This window comes from Eptatretus burgeri, chromosome 11, assembly GCF_056783735.1.
Source record: "Eptatretus burgeri isolate ZD-2024b chromosome 11, Ebu_testis_v1, whole genome shotgun sequence".
Taxonomy (NCBI): domain Eukaryota; kingdom Metazoa; phylum Chordata; class Myxini; order Myxiniformes; family Myxinidae; genus Eptatretus; species Eptatretus burgeri.
The window spans coordinates 7,470,274-7,488,549 of NC_140971.1; the positions used below are offsets into that span (position 1 = coordinate 7,470,274).

The 18,276-nt window shown below is 44.6% G+C and overlaps 1 protein-coding gene across 3 annotated transcripts in view; it reads right to left on the bottom strand.

The window, feature by feature from the left end:
• The window catches only part of LOC147016427 (tumor protein 63-like), a 73,107-nt gene that overhangs the window by 5,574 nt on the left and 49,257 nt on the right, over positions 1–18,276 (bottom strand). For all 3 annotated transcript variants that reach the window (XM_085845094.1, XM_085845093.1, XM_085845096.1), the window contains 3 exons: positions 17,049–17,158; positions 12,896–13,017; positions 8,558–8,631 (listed from right to left, as the gene is read on the bottom strand). In XM_085845094.1, coding sequence (XP_085701220.1) covers positions 8,558–8,631; positions 12,896–13,017; positions 17,049–17,158 — 306 coding nt within the window. The remainder of the gene's footprint in view (positions 1–8,557; positions 8,632–12,895; positions 13,018–17,048; positions 17,159–18,276) is intronic.

Genomic DNA, 18,276 nt, shown 5'->3' on the forward strand with positions numbered 1-18,276 from the left:
TAGACACAGTATTAAGCTCACTACAAAGTGTAAAGCGTACAGAGCTGTTGTCCTTTCCTGTTGTACAGCTCTGAGAAATATACCGTCTACATAAGGTACAACCGCCATTTGTCGCAAGTCTATCCCTGGCATCTGCAAAATGTCCTCAGCATTAAGTGGTCTGATGGTGTGACAAGCAATGAGGTTCTGAAGCGGGATGGAATGCCAAGCATTGAAGCCATGCTTCTGAAGCAGCAGTTCACGTGGACGAGTCACATGGTCACAATGGGGGATGACCGGCTGCCAGAGGCTGTACTATAGTGAGCTTTCCCAGGGGCAATGCAATGTCAAGCAACCACGGTTACACTACCTGGACTGCATGAAGAGACATCTAAGGGCCACTGGCATTGATGTATAGATATGGGAAGAGAAGGCAAAGGACAGGTGTGCATCGTGTGTGTGTGTGTGTGTGTGTGTGTGTGTGTGTGTGTGTGTGTGTGTGTGTGTGTGTGTGTGTGTGTGTGTGTGTGTGTGTGTGTGTGTGTGTGTGTGTGTGTGTGTGTGTGTGTGTCGTGTGGTGTGGATCCTCTGTGCCAGAAGTGGCCAGGGCAGTGGAGGCAGATGCCAAAATAAAGTCGCCATGAACACATTAAAGGTGCATCACCAGTAGATCATTCGCCACCAGTATCACCGTTGTAGAGGTGTGACCTCATGGATTGGGTTAATCTCCCAAGAGCGAGCTTGTGGTTGACGCTCCCTTGATACGAACTGAACCTTTTGCGATGATTCATTCTCGAAATACGAGCTGACTGCTGGTGATGACAGGGTAAGTCCATGCCCTTGACGATCAGTATGTCCATGTCCTAAACTTGTATTTCTAGATATATGGTCTTTATACAACAATTTGAACATATAAATTGAATGATCTATTATCATTACCATTGGTCTATTCTGGGGGCAAACACACCACACCCTGCTTATGCCTATGAAACACCAGGATGGCAGTTGATGGCTGGGTCGGGATTCAAACCCAGGCTAATGCGCATATACCTCGACGCTATCCTGCCAGCCAAACACATGCACACACGCACTCACACACTTGCACGGATTTAATGGCAGGCATCCACTGGGGACACCCGGCTCGGGGGGGGGGGCACCAAGTGCCGGGTTTTGGGTGTGCCTGCAATGAAGTGATAACAAGGAAAATCGACGCAGGACGACGCCAGTCAGGCCATCATGCCTGTGCTCCACCAACACCAGATTAAATAAATCCGTCAAGCTAACAACTTAATTATATTGGGGGGGGAATGGGGGACAAGTGGGGATGAGAAAAGTGTGGCAGGCTCAGGTATATAATGAGGGTGCTAATATATAATAAAGTAAAAAGAGAACTTTTTTCGTGGAGCGAAGTCAGTTTTAAGGTGAATAACATACAACACCGACCGCACACTATCCCTTGATGGGACCTTCTCATCAACAACACATTCAGCACAGATGTACGCAATCACCCATCCATACTTCCTGCCAATGTCCTTGCACCCTTGTATCTCCATACCTTCCAGGTACCTATCCAATTCCAATATAAATTTATGCTGCCACAACCTTTCCAAGGAGACCATTCCATGCATTAACTACTCTCTTAGTAAAAGTCCCCTGCCTTGCTACCGTCTTAACTCTCCTCTTCCTTACTCTCAGGCTATGGCCCCTGGTCTTATCACTGTCTACTCTGCTGAATCATTCATCTGCACTTTTTTCTCTATACCTTTCATCATCTTAAACATCTCCATCACGTCTCCTCTTAACCACCTGCTTTCTAAGCTATAAAGCACCGTCTCCTTCAGCCGCTCCTCATGGCTCAGTCTAGCTAAGCCCGGAATCAATCTAGCAGCCCTGCGCTGTCCTCTCTCAATGGCACCTATGTCCTTCCTGAGTTGTGTTGACCAAAACTGCACACAGTATTACGGATGAGGTCTCACCAAATTCCTCGTTTAATATTTATTCCCTGACGAATATAACCTAAAAGCCTATATTTTGCTTTACCTATAGCTGCCTGGCATAGTGCTGTCTGCTTACCTCCTGATCACCACCTCCAGATCTCCTGTGTGACTCACTCCAAGATGGCCCTTGCATCATGAATTATAGTAAGGATAATGGTCCGAGTACTGACCCCCGAGGTATTTTCTTTCCTCGCTTTACTCATCACAATTACACAATCAGTTCCTTCCTTAACTGCCCCTCCACCCTCCTATCACCCTCATCAGGGCGTAGTTGGAGGAGGGGTGTCACCTGAAAGGGGAATTTATGCGAGTAGTAGATTTCAGCCATTGATACCCTCTCGGAGCAAGATCTGCCTGTTGATCCCCCATCTTGTGGGCAAAACTGAAATTATTTTTTCTGTTTCATTGTAGTACCCAAACACATTATTATTTGTTTTATATTATTGTATAGCAGGTGAACCTTCCCTGTCCCCATTCCGGTTAAATAACTTCCTTTCAAATGGATCCAACAAGAAACATCTGATTGACTTGATCCGGCAGGCGTGGGAGGAGAATCATCACAGATTGCTGGACAACCAGATCTCCTTCTCTGAAACAGACAAGTGCTACCTCATAAATTAATCCACAACGGTTGTTGAGGTCCTTTCGATTGACCATGAAGAAGCTGATACCAAAATAGCTCTTCTTGTCAACCATGCTGTCACCACCAGTCCCAGTCCTGCCATTGCACATTCACCATCTGGAGATACTGATAGACCAGATATTCCACTGGTACTTTTCCCTGAAGCTGAACATAGCATATATCTGGATGTTTAATATCAGCAGAAAGATATTTAATATTGTCTGCGGTGACCCATCTGTTCCTATCAAGAAGGCTTTGGCAGGACTGCATGCCTTCGCAGGCAATGATTGTGTATCTGCATTTTTTTTTGAAAGGGAAAGAAGAATTATTTCACGCTCATGTGAGCACATTGATGCGTTTGTTAGGTTTGGATCACGTTGGAAAGCTGTCGATGGAGTAATGGATGTGTTAGAAGAATATGTTTGCAAGATGTACGGTAGAAAGCGATCGGAGAGTGTGATCCCATCATGGCAGCAGATATTCTGGGAGAAATATAACAAAGATGGACGACTAGTAATAGTTGACCAGTTTCTACTACCACTCTGCAAGGAGAGTTTGCTCTTGCACACCCAACGAGCTAACTATGTCTGCCGCATTTGGGAGATAATCATCTGTTGCCTTGATTGATGCCTCAAACCCATCATTGTATGATTGGAGAAATGACCTGTCTGTCTAGTAGACAAACAACCCATTCATGGTTGACAGCATGTCCATTCTTTGCTGCGAAGATGAGGACTCGGATGCAGAGCTGGACACAGGTGAATGCCAGGATGATATAATGGAACTGTCCGATTATGATGATGATGATGATGACGATGACGACTTTTGAATGGACATTATTACACGCATGTGCGATGCAAGAAAAACAATCCCAACTAGAGGGGGAGCACTCGGGAGAGTGCAAAACCTCCGCCGCCAATACTGCTGGGTCACTCAAGTGAACCTTATATCTTATTCATTAAATATGTCAACAGTGCTGACAGTTATAGTTCTTTTCTCCATTTTTTTGGGGGGGGGGGGGGTTTGGAAATCACTTAAAACATGTAGAAATGCAAAAAAAGTTGCAATTTTTTTTTCTCTAACAATTTTTTTTTTGGGGGGGGGGTTGGAAATCACTTAAAACATGCAGAAATGCAAATAAAAAATTTTTCTCTAACAATTTTTTTTGGGGGGGTGGAAATCACTTAAAACATGTAGAAATGTAAAAAAAAAAAATTCATTTTTTGGGGGGGTAACAATTTTTTTTAGGAGGTTGGAAATCACTTAAAACATGTAGAAATGCAAAAATTTTTTTATTTTCTCGAACAATTTTTTTTTTGGGGGGGGGGGTTGGAAATCACTAAAAACGTAGAAATGCAAAAAAAAATTTTTTTTCTCTAAATTTTTTTGGGGGGTAACAATTTTTTGGGGGGGTTGGAAATCACTTAAAACATGTAGAAATGCAAAAAAAATTCTCTATTTTTTTGGGGGGGGAACAATTTTTTTGGGGGGGGTTGGAAATTACTTAAAACATGTAGAAATGCAAAAAAAAAAAAAAATTCTCTAACAATTTTTTTTGGGGGGGGGGGACCAAGTCCAAAATTTAATGGCATGATCCTTGGACCATACCTACCCCCCCCCCCACCAAGTTTCGTCGAAATCCGTCAAGGATTTTTTCCGTAATACTGTTCACAAACAAACAAACAAACAAACAAACAGAAAGGGGTGAAAACAGTAACCTCCATCCATCTTCGAAGATGGCGGAGGTTAATGAACAGCAATCAACGCGTGCACACACAAGTCTCACAAAAGGCGAATTGTTCAGTTGAAACGGAAGTTGAACATCAAGTGAGTTTCAACATCTTGTGGAACATTGGTTTTTATGAAGACGTCTTGATGCTTAAATGTTGATATATTTGATGCTTTGACGTGTGTGTGCAAAAACGTTCCATATAGCTCGATATTTATTTAAAAAAAAAAAAAAATTATATACATTGGCCTCGGCGAACAACCCGAGATGTTAACATCACGAGAGAGTTGGAAAGTGACACTTCGTTTAAATCTGCGTGGAATTTAATGGATAGATTTTCCTTCCGAACATATATTTGCCTCCACAATGGATGCTGGGTTACATCACGTGCTTGTACCCATTGAAAAGGTCAAACAATCATCCATCCAATGATTCCGTTTTTAGATCCTCGTGGAGGATCTCTAAGTCTTACTCACGTTGTTGTTGTTCATAGTCTTCTTGTGAACTTTTTTGTTTTACAGACTACAGTTTTCATCTAAACTTCCTGAAACTTGGCATATATATGTAAAAATACTCTGCGCAGACAGTAACCATCTCCGATTTTGAAAATTCCTCCTCGAAAAAAGTTATGACATCAAAATATCTCCGCTAATGGAAATCGCCGATACCATTATCTCCGAAACTAGGCAAGCTGTTTGAATTTTGTTTGCGGGAATCAAGCCGGGCATTAGCAGGGATAATTTATCGCAAACCTGATACTTCACAATGACGTCATATTCGTTTTTATGACGTCATCATTAAGAGGACGAGGATTTTAGCTCATTCGAGCTTGTTAATGTACCTTCTCCGAGAATGGAGAAGAGTGTGCCGATTATATGAAACACGTAAAATTGTAATCCGTGTGCAAGATGAGATATGGTTTCCTTTTTCTATTTTTCTTAATAAAATATCCACACACATCAACATTTCCAAAATATTAATGCATTTGATTGGGGATACATCGGCCTTTGCATTCAGTTCAACATTCTGACGCAGGTCCCACAATCCTTTCATTCCAATAGTTGAAAGAGGAATTCCTCTTTAAATCTGCTTGAAATTTATGGGAGAGTGGATTCTTTCTGATCATACATGTGCTCACAAAATCCATGTTGGGTCACGTGTTCGTATGCATTGGAAAACTGTTTAATGTACCCATCAAATGATACCATGATTGTTAAGGTAGCTTCTGCCTGAATGGACAAAGGGACTGTTAACATTGTATGTATGTATGAAGCAACAAGTCGTAAAATGTGTCTGGGTACTACAATGAAACAGAAAAAAATACAATTTTGATTCCGAGATGGGGAGATCCTGCACCTCCAGGGTATCAGCTACAGAAATCTATTACTCGCATAAATTCCCCTTTCAAGTGACACTGACTTCCATCTACACCCTGACTATTTTAAAAACCTCAATTGCCACTGCAAACCTTGCTGCCCCCTTTCTATTTCACATGCAGCCATCATTCTGGAAACGCTCCCTTTGTCCCCAAAATGATTCCCACGGCTTCTTAAATGTAAATCCTTCCTCCCTGCACCATTTTAACAGCCATTGGTTGACCTCTATCGCTCTGCTCATAATTTTTATATTGTTACCTAATCTTGGGAGAATCCCCCAAAACATGACGTCACAACCCTTTGCTTTCAGGAGCTTATCCAATATCCTGTATCGATTTTTCAAAACCTCTGAGTAAACTTTCCCGAAATCGCTTCCCACTCACCTGCCCTCGCTACCTTCTCACCACTGCTTGTCCTCGCTACCCTCTCACCACTGCCTGCCCTCGCTACCCTCTCACCACTGCCTGCCCTCGCTACCCTCTCACCACTGCCTGCCCTCGCTACCCTCTCACCACTGCCTGCCCTCGCTACCCTCTCACCACTGCCTGCCCTAGCTACCCTCTCACCACTGCCTGCCCTCGCTACCCTCTCACCACTGCCTGCCCTCGCTACCCTCTCACCACTGCCTGCCCTCGCTACCCTCTCACCACTGCCTGCCCTCGTTACCCTCTCACCACTGCCTGCCCTCGCTACCCTCTCACCACTGCTTGTCTTCGCTACCCTCTCACCACTGCTTGTCCTCGCTACCCTCTCACCACTGCCTGACCTCGCTACCCTCTCACCACTGCCTACCCTCACTACCCTCTCACCACTGCCTGCCCTCGCTACCCTCTCACCACTGCCTGCCCTCACTACCCTCTCACCACTGCCTGCCCTCGCTACCCTCTCACCACTGCTTGTCTTCGCTACCCTCTCACCACTGCCTGCCCTCGCTACCCTCTCACCACTGCTTGTCTTCGCTACCCTCTCACCACTGCTTGTCCTCGCTACCCTCTCACCACTGCTTGTCCTCGCTACCCTCTCACCACTGCCTGACCTCGCTACCCTCTCACCACTGCCTACCCTCACTACCCTCTCACCACTGCCTACCCTCGCTACCCTCTCACCACTGCCTGCCCTCGCTACCCTCTCACCACTGCCTGCCCTCGCTACCCTCTCACCACTGCTTGTCTTCGCTACCCTCTCACCACTGCTTGTCCTCGCTACCCTCTCACCACTGCTTGTCCTCGCTACCCTCTCACCACTGCTTGTCCTCGCTACCCTCTCACCACTGCCTGCCCTCGCTACCCTCTCACCACTGCCTACCCTCACTACCCTCTCACCACTGCCTGGCCTCGCTACCCCCTCACCATTCATTGTTCTCGCTACCCTCTCACCACTGCTTGTCCTTGCTACCCTCTCACCACTGCCTGCCCACGCTGCGCTCTCACCACTGCCTGCCCTCACTACCCTCTCACCACTGCCTGCCCTCGCTACACTCGCACCCGTGCTTGACCCTGCCCCCCTCACACCACTGCCTGCCCTCGCTACCCTCTCACCACTGCCTGCCCTCGCTACCCTCTCACCACTGCCTGCCCTCACTACCCTCTCACCACTGCCTGCCCTCGCTACCCTCTCTCACCACTGCTTGTCCTCGCTACCCTCTCACCACTGCTTGTCCTCGCTATCCTCTCACCACTGCTTGTCCTCGCTACCCTCTCACCACTGCCTGCCCTCGCTACCCTCTCACCACTGCCTACCCTCACTTCCCTCTCACCACTGCCTGGCCTCGCTACCCTCTCACCACTGCTTGTCCTTGCTACCCTCTCACCACTGCCTACCCTCACTTCCCTCTCACCACTGCCTGGCCTCGCTACCCTCTCACCACTGCCTGGCCTCGCTACCCTCTCACCATTCATTGTTCTCGCTACCCTCTCACCACTGCTTGTCCTTGCTACCCTCTCACCACTGCCTGCCCTCGCTACCCTCTCACCACTGCCTGCCCTCACTACCCTCTCACCACTGCCTGCCCTCGCTACACTCTCACCACTGCTTGTCCTTGCTACCCTCTCACCACTGCCTGCCCTCGCTACCCTCTCACCACTGCCTGCCCTCGCTACCCTCTCACCACTGCCTGCCCTCACTACCCTCTCACCACTGCCTGCCCTCGCTACCCTCTCACCACTGCTTGTCTTCGCTACCCTCTCACCACTGCTTGTCCTCGCTACCCTCTCACCACTGCTTGTCCTCGCTACCCTCTCACCACTGCCTGACCTCGCTACCCTCTCACCACTGCCTACCCTCACTACCCTCTCACCACTACCTGTCCTCGCTACCCTCTCTCCACTGCTTGTCCTCGCTACCCTCTCACCACTGCTTGTCCTCGCTATCCTCTCACCACTGCTTGTCCTCGCTACCCTCTCACCACTGCCTGCCCTCGCTACCCTCTCACCACTGCCTACCCTCACTTCCCTCTCACCACTGCCTGGCCTCGCTACCCTCTCACCACTGCTTGTCCTCGCTACCCTCTCACCACTGCTTGTCCTTGCTACCCTCTCACCACTGCCTGCCCTCGCTACCCTCTCACCACTGCCTGTCCTCGCTACTCCCTCACCACTGCCTGCCCTCACTTCCCTTTGCACTGCCTGCCCTCACTACCCTCTCACCACTACCTCCCCTCACTTCTCCCTCAGCACTGCCTGCCCTCACTACTCCCTCACCACTGCATGCCATTGCTACTCCCTCACCACTGCCTGACCTCACGCATGCGCACACACACACACACACACACACACACACACACACACACACACACACACACACACACACACACACACACACACACACACACACACACACACACACACACACATACCGGTATGTACAGCATCCCATCAGCAAGTCGTCTTCTCCTGCTGACCTGCATGGATAGAGGACCAGCCCTGCAGGCTACGGACATCACACACCTGGTTATAATGATTAAAACAAACATACAACTCAGATAAATCACAAATGGAGGATTCCATCGACCGTTAGAGAAATATATTACATTTGTGTGACAGTCTCTCGCAAGAAAAAATAAAATATATTTGAAAGTGTAAAGTGAAGCATCAATTAAAAAATCAATTTTATGGGGGACATGCCATTTTGAAACATGAGTCACAAACGTTTTGAGAAATGAGACTTCAAATGTTACTCAACAAAACGATGACGTCATACATTATAGCGATGCACAAATTGTGGAAGCTTTTTACTGGAATTTCTCGAGGAACCCATGGCACAGTATAGAGTACTGGACATTATGAGACAATATTCACAGTGTACATCAGTGGAGATGTTGGAAGGTCAGATTAAGGTCACACGAGGAACTTTGGCACAGGAGGAGGCCATTCAGCCCATCGTGCCTGTGTTGCACCAACCCCAGTATTAATCATCCATCAGCAGACAAGCTACCTACATCTCCTGCCAATATCCACATACCCCTCCATCTCCAATGCATCCAGTTGCATATCTAATTCCCTTTCAATCTTCTCCACCACCTTCACTGCCACTACCTTTCCAGGGAGACAATCCCATGAAAGACCCCCTGCATTGAAACTGTCTTAAAGCTCATCTTCTTTACCCTCAAGCTCTGGCCACTGGTCACAACATGATCCACTCTGCATTAAACTCCACTGCACGCCTATCTTATCCATACCCGGAATTATTGGGTAGTCGATCCAGTTGAAAAAAAAGTTTTTTTTTTTAATTTTGAAATTTGTTCTACCCTTATTATCAGTTTTTCCATCGATATGTTTGTCTGTCTGTCTGTCTGTCTGTCTGTTCGGTCCAGTGCTCCGTTAATACAATGGCGATTTTGATGAAACTTGGTTGGTAGGTTCATAACATGACCTAGTTGTGTGCAAATGAGAACCGTTGCTATGGACACCACCGTTGCCGAACAACGGGACTTTGAAATTTTTGAAAAATGATTAAAAAATTTTTTTTTCGAAAATCAAAAATCGGGCCACGAGCGACTGTGGGCAGTACATTCAGCCATATTGTCAAAAATTTCCAGCCGGATCCTATGAAAACTGTTGGAGAAGATAGACTTTGAATGAACCCTGGTCGAAAACAATAAAAAAATGAAGTTCGTTATATCTCAGAGACTATGAGTCAGATATACATGAAACTGGTATGGTAGATTCATGGTATGTCCTAGTTATGTGTCAGAAAGAACCGTTGCTATGGACTCCTCCATTGCCGAGCAACGGCCAAAAAACCTCTAAATGTGGGGGTATTTTAACGCAAAAACAATCTGCAGCATTAACCCTTGAAGCTAGAATCATGAATTTTCTTGTGCTTAATCCTCAGGTCATTCCCCATCGAACGGGCCCATCGTGTCAGGTTCTGTTGGGTAGGCGACTACCCATGTCCGCCTACCGGCTTGTCTTAAACATCTCAATTAAATCTCCTTACAATCTCCTCCTTTTCAAGTTCCCCACATGAAAGATGACGCCAATGACTTTAATAATAATAATAAAAAAGTATGTGCTGCTTCCTTACTTGACGCTCAGTATTGACAATGACAGAGCAGTCAAGCAATCACAGAGCAGGCTTTATAGTCCATGGGCTCAGGCCAGAAATTCCACTTGTCGGTACCATCTAAGGAAACCAATCCGAGTTATGATTTTTGAATTGGTGTATATATAGATCATATTTTGATGTGATAACCATTGCAGACTGGAAGCTTATTGGTAGTTATCATCTACAGAATGTACCCACAATCCGCATAATGAAAGCGAAAAGGCAAACAAATCTGGATATCCTGAGCTGTTATTGAATGATATTACCTTCATGGGATGTGTCAATAGTCCATTGTGTGATTTTCCCCCAAAACGTCAATATCTCAGAATGGTAAAATGGTAAAAATACAAAATACATCCACTAAGCTGCTCTTCTGGAACAGTTATCACATATTGAAATAATCATATAGTCCCTACCAATAACTTAGTAGCCCTAAAGTTTGGTTTCCCAGATGGTACCGATATATGCCTGGGCCCATGGACTATTATGGGCCTAATGATGGCCTCCTCCTATGTTGAAATTACTTAAAATAAAAAAGGGAACATATATTTTTTATAATTTATGTTTACAGGATCTAAGGCTCATAGTGGAGCTGCCACACACACAGACATACAGAAGAATACACGAGACACAACACAGGACTGTTAGATGAGACAAACAGCCACTGAGTTGGGGGGGAGGAAGTGCTGGTACTTCTCAGGGCACTCTGGGTACCACAGTCGCCATAACAATGGCACCGCCTTTCTCACCTCATTCAGCGGGACATTTCCTAAGGAGGAATTTTTCCTCCCACGGATGGTAACCTCTGGGGATTGTCCATGATCTTGTCTTTATAAATGCTGAACGTCAAGAAAGGAAGCAGCACATACCATTTTAAGACATTGGTATGACTCAGCCATGGTTTCAACCTTACCCTCAGCAAGGAACTTACCCTTGTCACTCACCCGTGACTTACCCTCAGCCCTTGATCCAATGATGGCCAATTTTTTTTTTTTAGGACTTCCATACGACCTTGACTTTCAACATTTAGGGATCGATTGTAAATGAAGAAAACATGTCCCCATCTACAATCGATCCATAAAACTCAACGCCATGAAAACCGGAGGAAAATTATTCAAGTTATGATGAAAACGGCGTTTTATTTGTTAATTCGGTCACAATTAGAAAAAAAGTCGGTCAAGAGCAAGAAACAAATATCAGGTGCATAACTTCAGTGCAGGTACACTATTATGATGCAATAACATTGTGGAAGACCAAGCGGTCTTTAAGCTTCCGCAATGGCAAAATTGAGTGATAACATAAAACGCGTTTTTGTTTTTGTTTCAGACTGCCATTTGACCTTGACAATTAACCCGGAGGGATATGATGTAAATTAACTGTAAATACGGCTTGCTCCAGGCAATTTAGAGAGGGCAATTCCGTTCTGATCAGACAAACCTTAGTTGAGTGATGGTGAACAATGTTAAAATGTCTATAATTAGGTCATGATCTTAAAATTAGGTCAAGGTCAAAAATAATTTTCTCAACCCCACGTCCTCTCTATTCACATTAATGATGCAACATTTCATTCTCAAAATCCCTGCCGGCTCCAAGATACAGCTCTAAAATTTATACAGTTGGGAAAATTTGGAATGTTGAGAGTGCAGGAGGAAAAATAATTTTTAAAAAAAATTCTAAATGGTGGTTCGTTACTGCTTGGGGTCAAAGAAACTCTGTGGTACCATTAAAATTTGGGGGTGATATAATTGTTGAAACAAACCCACCAATAGCAATAAGCCTTCTCCGATGTTTCTCCGATAACAGCTTCTGGCTGTTCCTCAACTTTTGCATCAACAAATTAAAATGAATAAACGAATCTGTGTTTCCGAGTAATGCAGGTTCACATTCATTATGACAAATTTGCACAATCTGTTAGTGTTTAAAATCACTTTTAAAAGTTTGTTTATATTTTTTACACTCATCTATAAAGCTCTTGGAGGAAGTCGAACATGAACCGAGTGCAGGATGATGATATTAGGGGATGTCTGCATCAACTTCAAGGACATTCAGAGACAATGGACAAAGCTACACCGTATATGGGATTTGAACCCGGGATCCCAGAAACAGGAGCTACACGGGCTTCGATGGGAACAACAAACAGGCCAACCTAAAGAAAGGAAAGGCTGTGAAGAAGAAATTCCATTTTAGTACATTGATCTAAGACATGCATCATCTGCAGGACAGACATTAGAAGCCATCAGTGTACTTTTACATGAATTGCAAGGACATCGATAGGCAAATGGCCAAACGGTAAATGGAATATGAATCAGGACCCACGGTTCATGCCCTGGGACGCCTTCATGGATTACGGGAGCAGGTGGGATTCTGTCCGTGGAACCCGGGGCCTCCTTATGGACCCCAGGAACAAATAACATCAAGTCCGAGGAACCCACACGAGGACCCGGGACCTCTTTACACAAACACTAACAGGTCAATTTGTTTATTAAAACATTCTATATTTTGAGGAAAAAAACCATGGAAAGATACGAGTTGCAATTTGAGGCCTCTAAAATCATCGTGCATGGGAGAACAAGTACCCAGAGTGCTTTGGGAGTTTTTAAATGGTTAGGCAAAGGGAGGAGGTGACACAAGCTAAGTAATTGCTCACTCTTTCTGAAAGCTCCTTCTCGCCCTCGCCCTCTCCGTGCTCCTTCCTCATCAGCCCTGCGATCACGCCCTGGGCAGGCGCAAACCCTCGCCTCAAAGCACCTCCGGCCCAGTACCTGACCCCTGGGGACAGTGAGAATAAAATGCACAACAAGGAGGCTCAAAGAGAAAATATCTTCAATACCAATAAATGTCAATGTGTGTGTATGTGTTTGTGTGTGTGTGTGTGTGTGTGTGTGTGTGTGTGTGTGTGTGTGTGTGTGTGTGTGTGTGTGTGTGTGTGTGTGTGTGTGTATCAGTGTGTCTCCTCCATAACTATAAAACCATGAAACCCAGCAGCCTGAAACTTTGCGTGCATAAAAAGAACACTCCAAAGAAGTGCTAGAGTGTAAATTGGGAGTTTGGGTTAATTGATACAGCCCTTTTAAAGATTATTAATGGCCTTATTTAATTATATCCTTCATCAGGCGATCCTCAGCCACTTTGCTCTCTGGGGTCTAAAGGCGTTACCTGGTAACCACGCTGGGGTCTGAAGCCGCCATGTTTTTTGCCTGCTCAACTATACTTTGACTTCTTCGGAACAGGCCGCAACAATTTCTTCACGATGAAGTTATTTTTCTTCACTTTCCTCACTCGTATCGAATGCCTGTTCATCATAGTTATGAATCGGTGTAACATCGCTTTTGTATGTGCGATAGTTTTCAAATTAGGAGCTTGGAGTGATTTCATGCATTATATGATACGATTTTCCAGAATCTCCTCTCACGGACTAATTAAAGTACATCATCAAAATATTATTTCGGTTTTGAGGATCGGATATCGTTCCGACTAAACAAGCGTCAAAATCTGGAGGGAAATCTGATAATTAAAAGAAATAACGAGTCTTATAACTAAGCCGATATACCAATTTACTTTAAGCAAGCAAGGCTATGTTGCCTTCTCCATACATACACAAGAAAATGTGACATTTCCAAAGCATTAAACTTATCTTTTTATACTGTTTGGAGAATTATATTGAGGGTACAAAAAATTTAGGAATGTACCAAAATTAACCAGCTTCATTGAGCAATATGATTTAATGCATTTACTGCTTGACCTCGTGCCCTGTCCCCCAAAGGAACTGCCTATCCATAGCATCTGCCAAATCTGTGTCTATGTTTTCAGAGGTTTCACAAGGTGCTCTACAGGGGATCAAAGCAAATCTAGTCAAAATAGATGTATTAAAATAAAGTTATAGCGTTTGTGCAGACGTCGAACCGATGTACCACGTGACACGTGCACAGACGAGCAGGCAAAATAGCGGATTTTCTGCAATGTTTATTTCACGGGCGATTGAACTTTGCGATGTTTCCAGGGTTGTTCTGCATTAAGCTGCAACTCTTTTGTGGATAAAGTCATTTTATTACATTAATTGATTTTATTTCATCAACTGCTGTGTGTGCGGTGAAGGCGGGCTTTAAACTTAAAGGGTCCTTTATGGTATGCACTATGCAGCAACAGCCTGGCCAACTGTTCCTTATTAACCATTTAATTGGAGTGCTTACCTGAGTGCTTAAGCCACTTGTTGAGTGCCTATTGTTGATGACGGTACTGTGCTACGTCATTCTGAGTGAGTGGTTTGTGCTCCGTCACCCTGAGCGAGTGGTTCGTGCTCCGTCACCCTGAGCGAGTGGTTCGTGCTCTGTCACCCTGAGCGAGTGGTTCGTGCTCCGTCACCCTAAGCGAGTTATTGTGAAATAACACCCGATTTCCAAGCCGTTTGCCATATTAACATGTTTTCTAAATTACCGAGCCTATTTTTTCTTTTTTACCACCCATCACACACAACTGTTTATAAAGATTAGGGTTTGTGAACATATCCATGATACGTCTATATAAATGTAACATTGTTTTTCGGTGAAAGTTACTCAAGGTTTTTGGGTTGTATACAGTAAGTACTGCAGTTGGTAATCACATTGACTCCAACCTGCCGGATTCCTGAAAAATTGCCGATATCGGCCAAGTGTGTGTGTGTGTGTGTGTGTGTGTGTGTGTGTGTGTGGTTTATAAAGCATGATATATTCTCTCTGCTAACTCCCCTACCCCCAAATCTCTCTCTGGCTCATCCTTGCTCTGCCCCCTCCCAATACAGTGCAGCATCCTCCTCCCACATCTCCTCTCTCACTCTCTCCTACCCTCTCTCACTCTCTGTTTTACTGTCTGTCTTTGGACATATTCGGAGAGTGGTAATCTCTGGATGGCTTTTGTCTCTGGATGTGTCCAGGCAGGGTTTGTCTCCGGACGTGTCCGGGCAGTGTTTATGTCCAGAGGGGAGTTTGTCTCCGGATATGTCCGAGCGATGTTTGTCTCCGGCCAACTTGGCTCCGGACACGTCCGGGCGGTGTTTGTCTCCAGACAGCTTGGCTCTGGACGCTTCCAGGCGGTATTTATGTATGGACAAGAGTTTGTCTCAGGACTTGTCCAGACAGGAGTTTGTCTCTGGATGGGAGTTTGTCTCCGGACGTGTCTGAGCAGCGTTTGTCTCTGGCCAGCTCGACTCCAGACGCATATGGGTGGTGCTTGTCTCCAGACAGCTTGGCTCTGGACACATATGGGTGGTGTTTGTCTCCAGACAGCTTGGCTCTGGATGCGTTTGGGCAGTATTTATGTCTGGATGAGTTTATCTCTGGACTTGTCTGGACAGGAGTTTGTCTCCAGATGGGAGTTTGTCTCCAGACCATGCTTATAGTATGATTGGTAGAAAATGCATATCAGACATTATTTTGTTTCCATCTTCACTGTTATTCGATGTGGAATCATTTTGATGAAACAGTCTGAATTGTAATTAACTCTCCACCGCACGTCTGCCTTCCCTTCCTCTCACCCCACACTGTCTTCCCTTCCCCTACCCCTCCTCGTTCCTCCTCCCTCCTCTCTCCTCCCCCCCCCACCTTTTCACTCTCCCCGCTCTCTCTCCCCCACCCCTCTCTCTCTCTTCCCCCCACTTTTTCTCCCTCCCCCCTTTAGTATTACCGTCAGCGAAGCAACGGGTGGTATTTGCTCGTTGAAAATAAAATAGGGGACACGATCATCAAGATCAATGAGATTTTGGAGTGGTATCATGGATGGAAATGTCCTCCATGGTCTGACTGTTTTCGACATTATGTATCCATGGGTGTGTATTCGATGACCACATGCTCTTGACATGTCAGTTGCATACAGGGGTTTGATGTAACGTGAAATGCAAGAGTGCCCATCACATGTTATAGACATGCTGTGTAATCGGGCCTGGTTTGTGATCCAAAAATGCTGCGGATTGGTGAAAGCATATCACGATACTTAACGTCCCTACCAGGGTCTCCACTCACACAAGTTTTGTCAGAACTGCCAAAAATGGTCTAAGAAGCCTGTAAAAAAGCATGGTAAAGTTCATGCTTAGATATGACAATCATGATGGAAGTGCAAAAGCAACGTCAGTTTACTTGATACACGTAATTGCCATGTACAGTATGCTCCAATGGCCAAACATGCCATCAGACGTGCAGCTACTACTCCTGACCTCCACATGCCATCAAATTTCGTATTTTCACATTGTGTACCTTAAAAGTGACCTATGATGACTGAGCACACAGCACCATCCGGCAACTTTACATGAATGTGATTCAAAAACACCGTGATGTGGATAATGCAATTTTTTGTTTTCAGTTTATAGGAATTCACATTATTCTTCAACAAAATATATGGTGTACATGTGTCATTTGATAGAATTAACACTCCTGGAATTAGCACTCATGATAATGACAGCTCCTGGGCAGAGCATCAATCCATTTCAATACACTTGCAGTCAATCACTTAAAGATGGAATTTTGCTTATATTCCCAGATATGTCCTGGTACAAGTATGAGAGAGTGTGCTATAATGAGGTGTTTGTGCATTGTGTGAGTGAGTGAGGGTGTGTGTGTGTGTGTGTGTGTTGTAATGAGAGGTGTGTGCATGCTATAATGAGAGATATGCTCAACAGGCTGCTGGTCCAGGAAAGCTTTGTCAAAGGAGACAGGGTGATTATGGTTGCCAAAAGTAGTACTTGTGTTACGAGTGTTGCTGTGGAGTATTTGTGATGCGAGTGTTGCTGCTGAGTGTTGTGGTTGGTGATGAACTGTATAAGGGAGCTGTACTCATGTGTCTCCAGGCTGATAATGAGCAGGATTGGTCGACGATTCATTCCACCAACACAGCTGCTGTTACACATGAAGCTAAGCAACACGGTTGTGTGTTCAGAGCCAACCTGCAAATCACCGTGCATGTCACCAAAACATTCAAATACAAAAAAACCCCAAAAAACCAAATATACGAAAAGGCAAACAGAGAAATGCAAGCAAAACACAAGGAAGCACATGAATGTTTGGATAAACAAGGAAACACATGACTGTTTGGATAAACAAGGAAACACATGAATGTTTGGATAAACAAGGAAACACATGAATGTTTGGATAAACAAGGAAACACATGACTGTTTGGATAAACAAGGAAACACGTGAATGTTTGGGTAAACAAGGAAACACATAACATGAATGTTTGGATAAAGAAGGAAACACATGAATGTTTGGATAAACAAGGAAACACATGACTGTTTGGATAAACAAGGAAACACGTGAATGTTTGGGTAAACAAGGAAACACATGAATGTTTGGGCAAACAAGGAAACACGTGAATGTTTGGATAAACAAGGAAACACGTGAATGTTTGGGTAAACAAGGAAACACATGAATGTTTGGGCAAACAAGGAAACACATGAATGTTTGGGCAAACAAGGAAACACATGAATGTTTGGGCAAACAAGGAAACACGTGAATGTTTGGATAAACAAGGAAACACGTGAATGTTTGGGTAAACAAGGAAACACATGAATGTTTGGGCAAACAAGGAAACACATGAATGTTTGGGCAAACAAGGAAACACATGACTGTTTGGGTAAACAAGGAAACACGTGAATGTTTGGGTAAACAAGGAAACACATGAATGTTTGGGCAAACAAGGAAACACATGAATGCATAGATAAACTAGTGGGGGAGCACTCGGTAGAGTGCAGAACCTCCGCCGCCAATACTGCTGGGTCACTTAAGTGAACCTGATATCCCATTCATTGTAAGCTAAAACGGATCAGACTCGACTGAACCACGATTGAATAAACTAAACTAGATCGACGCGCATGTCGAAATGTCAAAAAAAAAAAAAAAAAATCGGAATTTTTTTTGAAAAAAAAGTTACAAAATTTGTGTTTTTTTCTCTAACAATTTTTTTTTGGGGGGGGGGGGGTTGGAAATCACTTAAAACATGTAGAAATGCAAAAAAAATTCAAATATTTTTCAAATGAAATCGAAATTTTTTAGAAAAAAAGTTGCA